The sequence below is a fragment of the Colletotrichum orchidophilum genome (assembly GCF_001831195.1).
Source record: "Colletotrichum orchidophilum strain IMI 309357 chromosome Unknown Scaffold_48.1, whole genome shotgun sequence".
Taxonomy (NCBI): domain Eukaryota; kingdom Fungi; phylum Ascomycota; class Sordariomycetes; order Glomerellales; family Glomerellaceae; genus Colletotrichum; species Colletotrichum orchidophilum.
Window position 1 is genome coordinate 139,709 of NW_019173004.1, and position 14,069 is coordinate 153,777.

Here is a 14,069-nt window from a genome sequence, read left to right on the forward strand (position 1 = left end):
CCGTTCTGCAATATTTTTCAGTGCGAACACTTTTTGCTGTGGTAGTATTATTATTATACTTCTGTGACGAGGGCCGGCGAGCCCAGTTCACGGTTATGGGAATGGTTACGGTTATAGGATGGTCTCGGTTACGGTTACGGTTATGGTTATGGTCACGGATATGATAATGAGGCATGGTATTGAGCCGAATGATTGCTCAAGCATACCATGAATGGAAGAGTTTTGATTCATGATGGAAATCAAGTGGTATTGTGTTTTGTGAATGCGTGATGCAACCAACCTACAAATCCTCCAAGTCCAGGCCGTCAACCTTGCCCAGGAAATCTCCCGTACCGCCTCGCAGCAGCTCCTCGATATCCAAGTTACCCGACGTGATGTACTTTTCACTGACACCGGCATTGACGCGCTTCGACAGCAGCTCGCGGAGCTGGGCCCTCATCGCTCCCATCTCCGCCTTGCTAATGTTCTTATCCTCCTGTTGCTTCTTCTTCCGCTGACTTCCACGACCCGTCCACGTTCCCGCCTTTTCCAGCTCGTCGCTGTCGTACTCCACACCGAGCTCCTCAGCAGCCGCCTTGACCCAGTCCTCGTCCTTTGTGCCCTTCTCCTTGGCGAGCGTCGCGTCTGTCAGCTTCTTGGCCAGGTCGAGTCTGGGCTTGAGACGGGACGCGATGCGGCGATCAATGTCAATGGTCCGCATAAAGTACTTCTTCTTGCTCGAGTGCTTCTCGTGCACCTTGGCCGCGAGCCTGCGCGTCGGCACGACCTCCTCCGGCCCGCAGAGAATGATGCTCAGACCGGTCTTCTCGGCACGCGCGGTACGACCGGAGCGGTGGACGTACATGTCGGCGGCACGGGGGACGTGGTAGTGCACGACCTGGTCGATACCGGGGATATCGAGACCGCGAGCGGCGACGTCGGTGGCGATGAGGACGGATGTGGTGTTGGCCTTTGTGGCTGTGAACTTTTCGACGGAGCGGAGACGGGCCTTTTGGGCCATTTGGGAGTGGAGGCCCATGGCGTTGAGGTTGAGGTTTTGGAGCATGGGAGTTAGGCGGCGGACGGCGCTGATGGAATTCGTAAAGACTAGAGTGCGGCGGTTGGGGTTGAGGAGGAGGATTGTGTAGAGGTAGAGATCCTGGGAACAAGTTAGTTTCGGTGACTGACAATAGTCTGGACGGGTGTCATCTGACTTTTTCCATGGCACCGCACTCGATGAGACCCTCCTTGAGACCGGCAGCCATCTGCTTCGCGGGGTTGGCGTCGATAAACTTTGGCTTTTCCTCGCGGAAGTTGAGCTTCTTTAGCAGATACTCCATGTTCTCCGTCTCCGACATGAGACCCCATTTGCCCTTGCCAGCCAGCTTTTGTTGCAGTCCCTGATGGAACGTGGCAGAGAAGACGAGCGTCTGCCGTTCCGAGAGCTCCTTTTCATCCTCGTCATCGTCCTCTTCGACAACCTCACGGTCGAGGGCGTCGAGAATCTCCCCAGCCTCCTTGAAGTGTCCCTCGCTCAAAAGTCTGTCGGCCTCATCGACTACCAGATACCTGATCTGCCTGAACCCCTTGAGCAGTTCCGTGCTCGAGCTGATGACCTCCCACAGACGACCTGGCGTACCAATGACGATGTCCGCCTTGGCCAATTGTCTCTGTTGCTTGAAGACTGACAGACCTCCCGTCACCGAGCAAACGAATGGCGAGTGGGGTAGACCGGCGCATAGGCTCTTGATGTGGTTGGTGATTTGGTGTGCCAATTCTCTCGTCGGCGAAAGAATGAGCGCAAAGGGGGTGTTATCCGGCTTCTTCTCGTCTTCCTTTCCCTCAAATCTTTCGAGCCATTCCTCCACAATGGGGATCGAAAACGCCAGCGTCTTACCGGAACCCGTAGAGGCCTTTCCGATGACGTCGTGGCCGGCGAGGATCTCGGGTATCGACGAGCTCTGGATCTTTGTCGGCTTCGCAAACTTCAGCTTGGCAATGGCCGCAACGGTAGCGGGGGAGAGACCGATATCCACCCAGGGGGCCATGTCGAGATCCTCCTCGGCCTCCTCAACCTCCTCGAGTGCCTTGAAGACGTTGCTCTGGAGCTTGGCATCCTCCGGTTTGGGCTGAGCCTTCTTTTGCTTCTTTTCCTTCTTCTTCTTGCCCTCGGGCTCGGCTGCGAGGGTAGCGCCGTTTGTCTCGTCGGCCTTGTCTGTAGGCTTGTCCTCCTTTGTCGTTGCCCCCTTTTGTGCCTTTTGCTCTGCCTTGGCTGCGGCCTTTTTCTCCTTCTTGGTCTTCTTGCTCTCGGGCTTCGGTTCTGGTTCTGGTTCTGCCTCTGCCTCCTCCATTACCGTATCGGGTTGTGCAGGCGCAGGCATAGGCGCAGGCGCGGGCTCAGAGTCGCTAAAGCCTTCAAACTCGTCTTCGTTTCCGTTTTCCTCCTCGTCGCCAGAGGGAATAGCAGCGACCTGCTCATCTCTAGTCAGTCAAACAACGCAGTCGGGGAAGAATGAGGGAGAATGGAAAGAACAAGTTGGTGGACGTACAAACTCGACGTTATCGCCATGCTTGACGACATCAACGCCCTCAATAACCTCCAAGCCGTAGAAGCCCTCGGCATCATCGAACATCTCGGGAACCTCGACCGTCTTCCATGGCAGCGCGCTGACGGCGACCTTGCGCTTCTTCGGGGCCGCAGGCTTGCCACCAGCGGACTTTTGGCGCTTCTGGGGATTCTGCGCAGCCCCTGTGGGCTGTTGCTTCCTCTTGTGCTGCATGTTGGCGCCTGTGGTGTCGATTATCGAGAGGGCGCAAAAAAAGAAGTCTTGGAGGATGCCCCGCGAGTTGCGTAATCTTCACCTTTAAAAAAAAGGAACCCAAAAAAAAAACGAGTCGATGCGCATTTCGCCCGTGCAATTGAGCGCCGGTTCTTTGCGCTGCTCGAAATTTTTGGCGGACCCGGAGAATACTTCAGCCGGATAGAGGACCCCTGAAGGCCCAACGCCGCACCGACCGCACCTTATTTCAGCCTTATGGGGGGCAGTGGACCGCTGCAGCAAATTTTCTTTGGCGACCACAGCGGCGTCGACCCCTCCAAAATATTCTCGCTGGCATTTCCCCCCTCCCCCGCCATTTCCATCTCCCATCAGCCTTCACTGAACAACCCCCTTTTCTCGTTCGCCCGCAACCCAACATGGGCAAATCTTCCAAGGACAAGCGTGACGCTTACTACCGTCTGGCCAAAGAGCAAGGCTGGCGTGCACGTAGCGCTTTCAAGCTGCTGCAACTGGATGAAGGTGACTCACTTACCCCGTCATCCAGCGATATTTTGGCTCTGAATACTAATTGGCTTGGCAGAGTTCGACCTCTTCGCCAACGTGACAAGAGTTGTTGACCTGTGTGCCGCTCCAGGCAGTTGGTCCCAGGTGCTATCTCGCGTCCTCATTAAGGGAGAAAAGTTTGGTCGGTCAGCATGGGAGGATCGTGAGGCCAAGTTCCGCCAAGAGATGCTCGGCGTCTTCCCAGCTACCCCTGAATCCGCCGCATCAGGAGAGGAGACCAAGACCGAGGCTGCTCCCGAAGAGACGCAACCTCGCAAGGATGTCAAGATTGTGTCTATTGACTTGCAACCCATCAGCCCTCTCCCCGGCATCATCACCTTGCGTGCCGACATCACCCACCCCGCTACTGTGCCCCTGCTCCTCAAAGCCTTGGATCCCGACTACGACGCCGCCAACTACAAGAGTCAACAAGCTAGTCATCGAGTCGACCTTGTTATCAGCGACGGTGCTCCTGACGTCACTGGTCTCCACGATCTGGACATCTACGTCCAGTCGCAGCTTCTCTTCGCCGCCCTCAACCTCGCTCTTTGCGTGCTGAAGCCCGGCGGCAAGTTCGTCGCCAAGATCTTCCGCGGCCGCAATGTTGACCTCCTCTACGCGCAACTCAAGATCTTCTTCGAGACCGTCATCGTCGCGAAGCCGAGATCCTCCCGTGCTAGCAGTGTTGAAGCCTTTATCGTTTGCATCAACTTTCAGCCTCCTGCCGGTTTCCAGGCCAGTCTTGAGAACCCGCTTGGTGTCGGCCATGAGCTGCCAACAATGGTCGAGGCGAGGAGGAGCCAGCTGCCTGCCATTGCTGATGCGCTTATGCAGAACCCCCTGACCGGAAAATGGGACTCTGCTCCTACGGCGTCTGCGACACGGGGAGACGGTCAGGTTGTCGAGGTGGAGGCTTACGACGAGACTGATGAGACGACGGACCACGAGAAGCACATTCGATGGATTGCGCCCTTCATCGCATGTGGTGACTTGTCGGCATTCGATTCCGACGCATCATACCAACTGCCCGAGGATCACGTATCTCTAGATCCCGTTCAACCCCCGACGGCTCCTCCCTACAAGCGGGCCATTGAATTGAGAAAAGCTGCCGGAGGAGCGTACGGCAAGACGTCTATTAAGGCATGATGATACCAACAAATTCCCATATCACCCCGGGGTCTGCGCTCAATCCTCATCCTCCTCGTCCGACGGACCATTGGGCATGGCGGGGCCCCGCTTCTCAAGCAGATACAGCTTCCCCGAATGTGACACGCCCCATTCGGACGTTCCCAAGGCCTGCTCGTACAACTTGCTCGCCTGTGGCGAAGACGTCAGGAGGAGGAAGCGCCGCAAGTCGGGCCATTCGTCCAAGATCTCATTCAGGCATTGCATCAGCCACGGCGCTAGCCCCTTGCCCTGGTGCGACGGCAGAACGTATATGTCCGCCAGATACCCAATCGTCGCGTAGTCGGTCACGATACGGGCGAAGCCCACCAGTTCGGGACCTTTCTTCCCTGCGTACCGTTTAGGCAAGGGACCATACGATGGAAGTCTTGTCGACGTACCTGCAATGTCGGCAGTAGCCTGGGGGAGCTTGTACACCCCCAGACACAGCGAGTTGTCTATGAGCCTCCGCAGAGCGACATCGGGAACGCGCTTCGTCCACCACAGCAGCTCGGAGTCATAGGCATCGTTTATGGCGTTGAGGTCGAGCAGCGACCGATCGGTGGAGATGAGGTACTCGTCCTTGTACCACTGCTTAGAAATCTGGTTCGGCATCGCTATCTATAAGTATATTGAATCAAGTGAGATGTAGTTGAAAGATACTTGAAACTGCCCGTTGTGCCCGGTCCGTAACGAACCCTAACTATACGTGGTTGAGCTCGAGGCTGCATGCAGAGAGGGGGGATCGAGCGGGAGTCCCGCCTCCAGGAATATCCTTCACGTCATGCCGCCCGGATTGAGACTTTCCAAGCCACCCCCGTCTGTGAGTAAGTTTGGGCTTTTGGCCGGTGAGGTGGGTGAGACTATGGGCCGGGTGGCTTGCTACCTATACCTCTTTCGGTAAGCTCCTTCCGGGTGGGGTCTTTCGCTCCGTTGCCGATCACGTTCGCGGGCGCATTTTAGTGGAGCCTTCGGGCTCTTCCAGTTTGCTCGGAAGGTCTTCGTCAGCTTTGCCTCGAGTCCAAAAATAAAACCAAACTTTCTTCCTGCCAACACCTTCACCCACATTGGAATTTTTCTTTTCCACCACTTCAGTCTTGTTCAAACTTTGTTTTCACCCCTTCATTTATTTTCTAGTTCCACCACAGCTTCAAGAGGCATCACCGCCTCTCCAAATGACCTCGTTTTCCCTCGGGCGGTGATGCCTCCCGCTCGAAGCCGCCTTTGTTTTCCAACGGTATTACTGCCGTTCCAATGAGTGCCCTAGGCGGGCACTCGCCCAGAGTTTCAACAGTGGTAGATGCGGGGCCCAGGCAGCTTGCTGGCAAGTGCTGCTTTGCGGCATCTTTTGGTATGTTCACCCTTCCCTGATCGACACTTGACCATTCTGCTCAATCTCATCACAAGGTGTCTCTTCACCAAAGGACCCAAGTAGCACAAAGCCATAGCTGCCCTTGGGCCCCCATCTCACCACACCACAAAGGGGTTCAAAACAAGACCTCTTTACACCAGAGTACGTCGCTGCTTTGCCACAGATCCCCCCCTTCGGTAACAATGAAAAACAAGCTGACTTCCCAGAGGCTCAGACAAGATAATGGACGAAAACTTCAACCGCGTTTTCGCCGAGCTGGCAGGAAACTCCAGCGACCTCGCCCTCCGTCGCGTGCTCGAAACCAAAGCAAAGGAGCACCTGATCCAGCTCCTCAACTTCGAGCGCCTGGAGCAGATTGGCACCTAGTACGCCGCCGACTGCACCATGATCAGCTACTTGGGCGCCAACGGCGAGGGAACAATTCTCAAGGGAATCCGCGAGATTGAGATCTACCACCGCCGCCTGCTGGAGGAGTACACCATCATCTGCGTCCCGCTCTTCGCCGTCGCCGACCGCGGCACCATCACGGTGCGGGCGGAGACTTTTTACCAGAGAAAAGCGCGGCAGTACGGCGAGGGGGCTGTTCACGTCGTGAATTACGGCAACGTCTATAGAGCCAGAGAGGTCTTCATCTTTGACGTGGACCATGGCCCGGAGAAGAGGGTGATGCGCATAGACTTTCGTTGCAACTCGATTGAGAATGTTGGCAGTGGGCAGAGCATCGGCATGTTTGCAGACCAGACAGTTGTGCTCGAAGACATGATCAACCATGTTGGCTACCGGTGAGGATGAGGGCATTCATTCAGCATTGGGCCCGAGGAAAGGAACATTGGTTTTGGGAATGTTTGGCTTTCACAACAGCCGCGAGAAGGATGCCACCCTCCAAACAAGACTGGAAGGAGAGATGAACAGCAGATGAATCTCTGCAGGGTTTTCAAGGCTATTTGCTTCGGGCCTCACCGCTTCCGAAACAAAGTTTCATACTAGAATTGGCTCACTCTTGTTCAATCGGCTCCCAAACACGGCTCATTACCGCTCAAAGAACATCGTTCAATTTCAGTCTTGACTCTTGCCGTGGTACCAAATGAATCTGGCACCTGTACTTGAGAGGAAAATAAATCCGGAAGAGAGCTCTGGGGTCGTTCCTGCCCTTTTGCCTGCCTCAGATGCGAGCGTGCTTTCTGTGTCTCTCTACAAGTCCCTCTACCAAGATAAGGTACCTAAGACATCTAAATTTACAAAAAGAGGCCATTCAACCTTTTTTTCCCTGATTCATCAACCTGACTTTCCCTCGACCACCATACTGATTCCCTCTCTCAACTACGTTCATCAAGCCACCCTCAACAAACATCTCCTTCTTCTGTTTGCTTCTCTCCAAACTATAGCAAGATCACGAAGCAAGAAAGCCACCAGCTCTCGAAAACATTCAACAATACAAAGCTCTCACGGCAAGCCGAAATTCTCCAACGCGCATACCACGTTACCGTCTTAGAAGCTATCCAGGTCTTTGGTACGCTCAGCACTGACCAAGAGTTCCTTCGCAGACCATGTCACTAACTCTCGTCTCATGAACAGAACGCCAAGATGTGCGACTATAGCCAGCATGACTTCAACCTCTTCATCGCTGAGGTATGTGGCGAGGTACGAGACCGCCCCATGCGATGGGCCATTGACGCCAGGATCCGAGAGTTCTACAATGCGATCGACAGACAAGATTGGAAAGTAGCGAGAAATTTTCTACGACATGACGCCAAGTTTATAACGACACTGGCTGGGCCCGGTGGCATCGAAGATAACGCGGATGGAATCGTCCAGAAAATCAGAGCAATGCACTTCAGCCGGCAACGCACTGTGATCAAGCTTCTGGTTATTGATAGAGGCCGAGCTACATGCTTTCTGGAACACTTCTGGATGCTAGGCGATGAGGAGTGGCACCTGATAGCCAAGGTTCCGCCTTGCTTTTACCGCTTTTCTGCAGTCGAGGTCCTTGATCTTGACGAGAAGTTTTTTATCAAAAGGATCGAAAACCGAGATATTGATCCCCAGTGCCGTATCACGAACGGCACCTTTGAGGAAATGAATGCAGCTGCCGCGAAATCTAAAAAGGAGGCTACGGTCATGGGGGAGAATTTTGGATTTAATCAGAGATCAGGAGCGTTGACGCCCCACGACTCTTGAGCAGTGCGGTGTGCCTCATAGTTTGTGCGATCCCTTTGAGGAGAACAGTCATGTACATACAGGGATTGTTGAATCACGCACGAATAGAAAATTAGATGACATTCTTGGCCACAGGCCTGAAATAGCCTCGCAATGTCGGCATGGGGGCCTGCCAGAAGCATGAACTTACCACTACTTGGTGCTGAGCTGGATGTGACTTTTGAAATTTTGTTGTGTTGTTTTCTTCATATATTGGTACGGCGACGGCGGGAAAGTTGAGCTTCAGCGGCTTGGATCAGTATGATTTGTGCGTAAGATAAGCCCGAGTTGCCTCGAACTCCCCTGGGCTGTGAATAATAAATTACCGGCTGGAGGGAAGGCAGACGTGAAGTCGGAAGTCACGTGGCCGGGACCTTCGCAAGTTCACTCTAGAGTTCACCGCCAACTGTGGTTTGTTCATTGGGATCTAGTGATAAGCTTGGGTAGTGGTAAGATAGAAAGCAGTAAGATTGGCAGAATTCTTCCTTGCAAGTAGAAAGAACCAGCGGTATGGCAAAGACTGCTCTGCCCAAAGGTCAAGTACGACATGCTCTGGCGTTGCAGTTTCCCACATCATGTCTTGCCCAGCGCCTTTCATTCTTCTCGTATTTTCTCGTAAGAGACTACTTGCTATAGAGACTCCTATTCCACTCACATCATCATAGGTGAGGTAGCGGTACACATTAATACTTTACTTGATCGTCAGAATCACCAGGAAAACTACGAAGTCGATCTACCTGACCAAGGATAAAGCCGATGTACCTTCAACATGGCAATGCAAAATCATGAGCATACAATCGACTACATGCGCAAACAAACTGTTGATCCCTCTGAGCGAATCCTGCGAGGCTACCTACCTATCATACACTCAAAGCCTCTTCTCTGAAATTTGAACGTGGCAACGTCAGGCGAGTCGTCCAAATCCTTCTTACATAAGCGGTCAGCGGAGGACTGTATAGAAATTGTGCAGCAAGTGAAAGAAGGCGGAATCCGCCATGAAAAGCAAGAAGTAGTGGAGCGTTTTGCCAAGTTGAACAAAACACCCACCGTATTCGTCCCGGCCACGATTCTTCCCGGCCGCAGACGCACTAACACCTGCACTCACATCATCATCATGAGACTGCCCCTGAAGCCGGAAGCCGCCGCCTGAGTCGCACATGGTCGTACAAACAAGACAGGTTCTGCTTCTCGACGTGGATGATGATGGAAGACTAAAGAGGATTGAGTTCCTACAGGGACCCGACCTGAAGGTGGCACAAAAGCACCGGAGCGGTTAGCAGACTTTCGAGCGTCTCTTTGGCAAGGTCGGGATTGTACTATCAAACAAGTTGTTTTTTGCAGTTCAGTGGTTGAAAGATGCGGTAACACAAGGTCGTGACGCCACCTGATTTGAGATTTAGTAGTGTTCAGACGACCTTACGCGGCAGGAAATCAACATCGTTGTTCTCAAGACTACTCAGGCTATCATCGTTCTGTTCTTTCCTGGTTTTTCTCCCACGGCATCATGAGGCTGCATTATTTACCTCTCTTCCTGAAAATCACCTCGAATCGATGAAACTGTACCACCCGAGGCTTCACCCGAGGCTTAGCTACTGTACCACCCGAGTCTTAGGTATTAGCCGCTCAATTTATTTACTGAATTTACCGCCTGAACGCTTAATCTCCTGAACTCTTGACCTCTTTGCCGTTTTGTCGTCTGGCTTGTTCGCTGCTCCACCGTCGTACCTCTTGCAATACTAACTCAAGAGATATTTAATCTCTCTCCTGGATCATGGACTGAAAATAAAAGGGCCTCACTTCTCTCCTCAGACGCTTCAAGTTTCCGACACCTATCAGGCTATCATTGAACTACCGCTAGTTCGACTACAGTGCTTCGACATTTTGCCTTGGTGCGCCTGCACCACCTACACAGAACCATCAACCCCTTCATCAATCATCACCAACCCAACCCACGCGCTTTACATCAGTAAGAAGGAACAAGCATCCTTTGACATGGTGCCCATCTAATCTTACGTATAGTGGCCACCCCTGACCCGGTGTCCTGGGAGGAATTCCGTAAAGCCATCGATGAACACACCACGGGGAAATACAGCGACCCGAAACTTCGCCGCGAGTTGGAGAGGCAGGTCTCATTCTTTGTGGAAGAACTGGCGAATTGGGAAACCACAATGCTCGAAGTATGGCTTGCTGAGTACGGCTTCGTCTATGTCGACCCTGCGCTGCCCTTTCGCAGTGGAGTCGAGTATGGAAGGCACCTTTTCCTTGCACACCTCAGAAGCCTCAAACAAAACAAATTGGAGGGCGACATTGTCAGGAAAATCAGCACGTTTCCAGTTTCAACCATTGTTGACCGAGGCCGCATCAATTGCCACATCGAATGTGTAGTTGAAAAGACTTCCTCGGAAAAGAGCACCGTCTCGGCGATCTCTGTGTTCATGATTCTGGATCTCAACAAGGAATACAAGATACAGAGAATGGAGTTCCGATACAAGAGACGCAAGATGAACCGGGGTGAGAAGGGCAAGATGGAGGGCGACGCGAAGAAATTCAAGGAGGAAGCACGCGCTCAACGAGTCCTTGTTCCCGATGTTGAAGTCATCCAGTGCTCAGAGGTTGACTGATGGTAGAGAATATGCGCGAAGGATTGCCACAAAGGAATGGCTGACAGAGCCACCACTGTTGAAAATTCCTGAGACAAGACATGACGGACAAATACCGCGCGTACTTTGGTGAGGATTGGGACACGCAGACACCAACAGATCTATCGAAAACAGACAAATTGAAGGATTTGTTAATTCTTATCGGCCCCCCAAAGCGCACTTCATCATGACCTCCTGAGATTTGAAAATATTCTGATGGGCGCCTGCCCGAGTTTGAAATTGCGACTTCTTGAACAACCCGTCTTGGCTGCAAGCCTTGCAGACGCGTCTGCGGAACAGAATGCGCAATAACTCCCTTCTTACCTAAGTAGAAGATTCAAAATAAACCGATAGGTAGTGAATCTGATTGAAATATCGTTTTCTATCTATTCAAGATAGTCACCCTACGACTGGCGCCCATCAACTGGAGAGAGCTGAATTAATCTCATCACCAACCCTTCTGGCTGACAATAGCTTTATCCTATCGTATCGACAAAGTTGTCCCTGAGGCAGCAAATAAAGGGGTTATCCCCATCGACCCAAACAGGTTCTTCAACAGCAGATTATAGGGAAACGGGTCATGGCGGAATCGGCGATTATTTTCGCTTCGCATGGAAGAATTTGAATGGGTGTAGGAAGGTAGGAAGAGAAGAATGGTGGAGAGAGACTTTCTTACAGACGAGATCCAGCAGCACCGAGATTATTGGGAGTCGTGACAGTATCACTGGGGAGCTGGGCTGAGGCTCACGATGCGATACGGAGGTTTGCGGGGATGTGTTCGCTTCTACTGTAGTAATCAACACGCAAGCTTCCATGCATTTCCTGGCTGTAATCCAGTCTGCCGCCGGCCCTCGTGAGAGGCCTACTTCATATTTTGGCCTCAATTATGATTCTGTCACATGTTCCATTCTTCTGACATAGAGCAGTCAACGTGTGATTTTGGAGAAGTAGGGAGCATTCTACGAATATCACCCTGTTTCACAGCAAGGCAATAAGTCATCTTTGAACGAAATTTCATGTTGAAGAAAGGGTCCAATGAAATGGAAGAGTCGACAAACTGCTTCATCCGAATAGAGTAGGCGTACAGGTCAGGGAAAGATGGTAGGTATGAATCATCAATTATTCTCTGAGGATGGCTACCCGGTGCTAATAGAGGCTGTGTAGGTCAAATTTTACAGCGAAACAAAAAAATCCCAAGTTTGATAACCTTCCCTTGTTGCTCAAAGGCTCCGTCTCCATGCCAGCCCGAGTCTCGGGGCCAGTCCCGATTCCCATGTCAAAATTTACCATCCCAAGACCCCAAGGAACCACTTGAGGCGGTCACAAGACCAGGAACGCCAGCTGTCCTCCAGCGAATACCAGGTCAGTGTAACATCGACAGGATATCTCTCCGGCATGTAGAGCTTGAAGTTGCGCTCGTCGAGGGCGGTGTGGCCGAGCTGAGCAGCTGGAATACCGTTTTGGCGGGCCATCTCGGACGCCATCTTCTCCCAGACGCGATGGATGAGCAAGACTTGGTTGTCCTCGCAGGCGCCGAACCAAGAGGTACCAATGATATCAGCGAAGAAGTTCGGGTTATTTCCGGTCTGCAGGTCGGAGGTCGGGTGCGGCATTGGAGGGCAGCTGTGTAGACCATGCATCTCGCATACCATGTCGCCGAGGAGCCAGAACTTGTCGCGTGGAAGAAACATGCTGGCACTCAGGGAGTGAACAGGAACGTTGCCGGTGTTGCCATAGTAGAAGTCACCGGCGTTGTCGAGATAGTCGAAGTACGAGCTGTGCTCAGGTCCGCGGAAGTGGTTGAGGCTGCCAATCTCGATGGGAGTATCCATGTTGCACTGGTCGTATCTAGCAGCAAGTCGAGTTGTAAAGGCATCGGCAACCGTGTTTGGCTCGCACTGCTGAGGATCAGCTTCAAGGCAAGTACCGGGAGGCATCCCACCCTCAGTCTCTTGTCCACTGGTCCTGCAATTTCCAGTTTGCAAGTCCAGGTCGACGCTCTCCGTATAGTCAGTTCCATCATCCACGTAGTAGTCTGATGAACGAGTTGGCTTGTTCGGCTTGGCAATGTCACCTAGGATCCAGGTGATATCGGCTGTAGGTCGGACCAGATCGGGATGCTTATCCATGAAGGACTTGGTGCTTTGCCAGAGGAGCTCGGAGTCGGCGGCGCCCTCGAAAGAGATTTCATTGACTCCATAGGAGATTCCCCGATCCCGCATGAGACGAAATACATCGACCGTAATGTCACAGAGAAACTTGGTCTGGAGTAGTAGCCTTGTCAGCCGAAACCATGTAAAGGAGGGAGGGGAGGAAGAAGGATGCCAACTTACACCAGGCTCGATCATCCAGAACCACTCGTAGGCCTGTAGACGTTTCTCTCGTGCAAAGAGGCCAGCAGACCAGCGACGCTTATGATGAGCAGTCTTGATGAGGGCTTTGTCGGCGCCCACTCCCTAAGTGCGCACCAGACCAGCCTCAAAGCGACCGGGGTCAACAGAGCTTGGGATTGTCCAGTGTTGCTGAGGGATCAGGTTGTAGGTAACAGTCGAGGCAGTGGCGTTGGAGGTAGCATCCTTGAACTCTTCACTGAGTTCCTGATGGCTGAAGAATACCCAGTCGTAGCGGTACTTGTGGTTGAATCGCTGCTCGAGCTGTGCAACGGAGGCTACCATCTGTTCCCTTTGCTGTTCCGACACAAGGGACACCAAGGCGGCGCGTGGCGAATCGTCCCGAATGTGGATGGGACCACACAAAGCGAGGGGCAGCTGGAAAAGAGCCAGTGCAATACAGAAGACAAAGAAAGCACAGGATCGAAGGGACGACTGACTGTGTGCCGCCATTTTGGCTAAGGTAGTCGACTGAGGAATACGATTGGTAAAAGGGGGAAAGGGGAAAAGGGGGTAATAAGTGAAGGTCAACGAGAAGGAATCAGATCCACGCCAGTTACGGCGTGAGAAAGAGATTTGATGGACTGCGTTCGCTCAGGATGGATTTGTTTGGATGAGGTTGTTGTGGGGGAGAAGGTTGGTGGAGGGGGGGAAGTTGGGATCGTCGTGTTTCGTCGACAGGAGGAGAAGTCTAGTAGTTGAGGTAGGCAGCCACCGGACATCTACACAGCCTCACTAGCGCCTCGCTTAATTTATTTCTCTCTGCAATCAGAGTGGCAGGAGCGTGTGCTGATGCCTCTTCAACACGTGATTTGGTGATCTGAAGTCTTCACCGAGAGGTATGCGCCTGAGGCGCCCAGGGCCGTTCGGTGAGGGCGAATCCGGAGATGATGCTCCGAAGGCACGTGATACCCCTCGAAAATGATGAGAATTTTCATGCAAAGAGCCCTGGTGCTTCATCTCAGATCTGTGAGAGACTAGATATGTTGACTAAGCCCAATGACCC

General features: G+C 52.7%; 6 protein-coding genes across 6 annotated transcripts; 3 read left to right on the top strand and 3 right to left on the bottom strand.

Moving 5' to 3' along the window:
- Nucleotides 1-280: 280 nt before the first annotated feature.
- CORC01_06442 (DEAD/DEAH box helicase) lies at nt 281-2,759 on the bottom strand (the record flags this gene model as incomplete). Its single annotated transcript, XM_022618083.1, has 3 exons — nt 281-1,138; nt 1,194-2,450; nt 2,529-2,759. 3 exons carry the CDS (start codon nt 2,757-2,759, stop codon nt 281-283), a joined length of 2,346 nt encoding a protein of 781 aa, XP_022475395.1.
- Nucleotides 2,760-3,175: 416 nt separating this feature from the next.
- Nucleotides 3,176-4,448, top strand: CORC01_06443 (FtsJ-like methyltransferase; the record flags this gene model as incomplete). Its single annotated transcript, XM_022618084.1, has 2 exons — nt 3,176-3,278; nt 3,340-4,448. The coding sequence occupies 2 exons, from the start codon at nt 3,176-3,178 to the stop codon at nt 4,446-4,448; spliced, it is 1,212 nt and encodes a 403-aa protein (XP_022475396.1).
- Nucleotides 4,449-4,487: 39 nt separating this feature from the next.
- Nucleotides 4,488-5,081, bottom strand: CORC01_06444 (acetyltransferase; the record flags this gene model as incomplete). Its single annotated transcript, XM_022618085.1, has 2 exons — nt 4,488-4,816; nt 4,868-5,081. 2 exons carry the CDS (start codon nt 5,079-5,081, stop codon nt 4,488-4,490), a joined length of 543 nt encoding a protein of 180 aa, XP_022475397.1.
- Nucleotides 5,082-7,422: 2,341 nt separating this feature from the next.
- CORC01_06445 (uncharacterized protein) lies at nt 7,423-8,016 on the top strand (the record flags this gene model as incomplete). The annotated part of the gene is made up of 1 exon (XM_022618086.1): nt 7,423-8,016. One exon carries the CDS (start codon nt 7,423-7,425, stop codon nt 8,014-8,016), a length of 594 nt encoding a protein of 197 aa, XP_022475398.1.
- Nucleotides 8,017-9,585: 1,569 nt separating this feature from the next.
- CORC01_06446 (uncharacterized protein) lies at nt 9,586-10,655 on the top strand (the record flags this gene model as incomplete). Its single annotated transcript, XM_022618087.1, has 2 exons — nt 9,586-9,646; nt 10,054-10,655. 2 exons carry the CDS (start codon nt 9,586-9,588, stop codon nt 10,653-10,655), a joined length of 663 nt encoding a protein of 220 aa, XP_022475399.1.
- A 1,301-nt stretch (nt 10,656-11,956) lies between these two features.
- On the bottom strand, nt 11,957-13,516 carry CORC01_06447 (glycolipid 2-alpha-mannosyltransferase; the record flags this gene model as incomplete). The annotated part of the gene is made up of 3 exons (XM_022618088.1): nt 11,957-12,937; nt 13,007-13,084; nt 13,142-13,516. The coding sequence occupies 3 exons, from the start codon at nt 13,514-13,516 to the stop codon at nt 11,957-11,959; spliced, it is 1,434 nt and encodes a 477-aa protein (XP_022475400.1).
- Nucleotides 13,517-14,069: the final 553 nt, after the last annotated feature.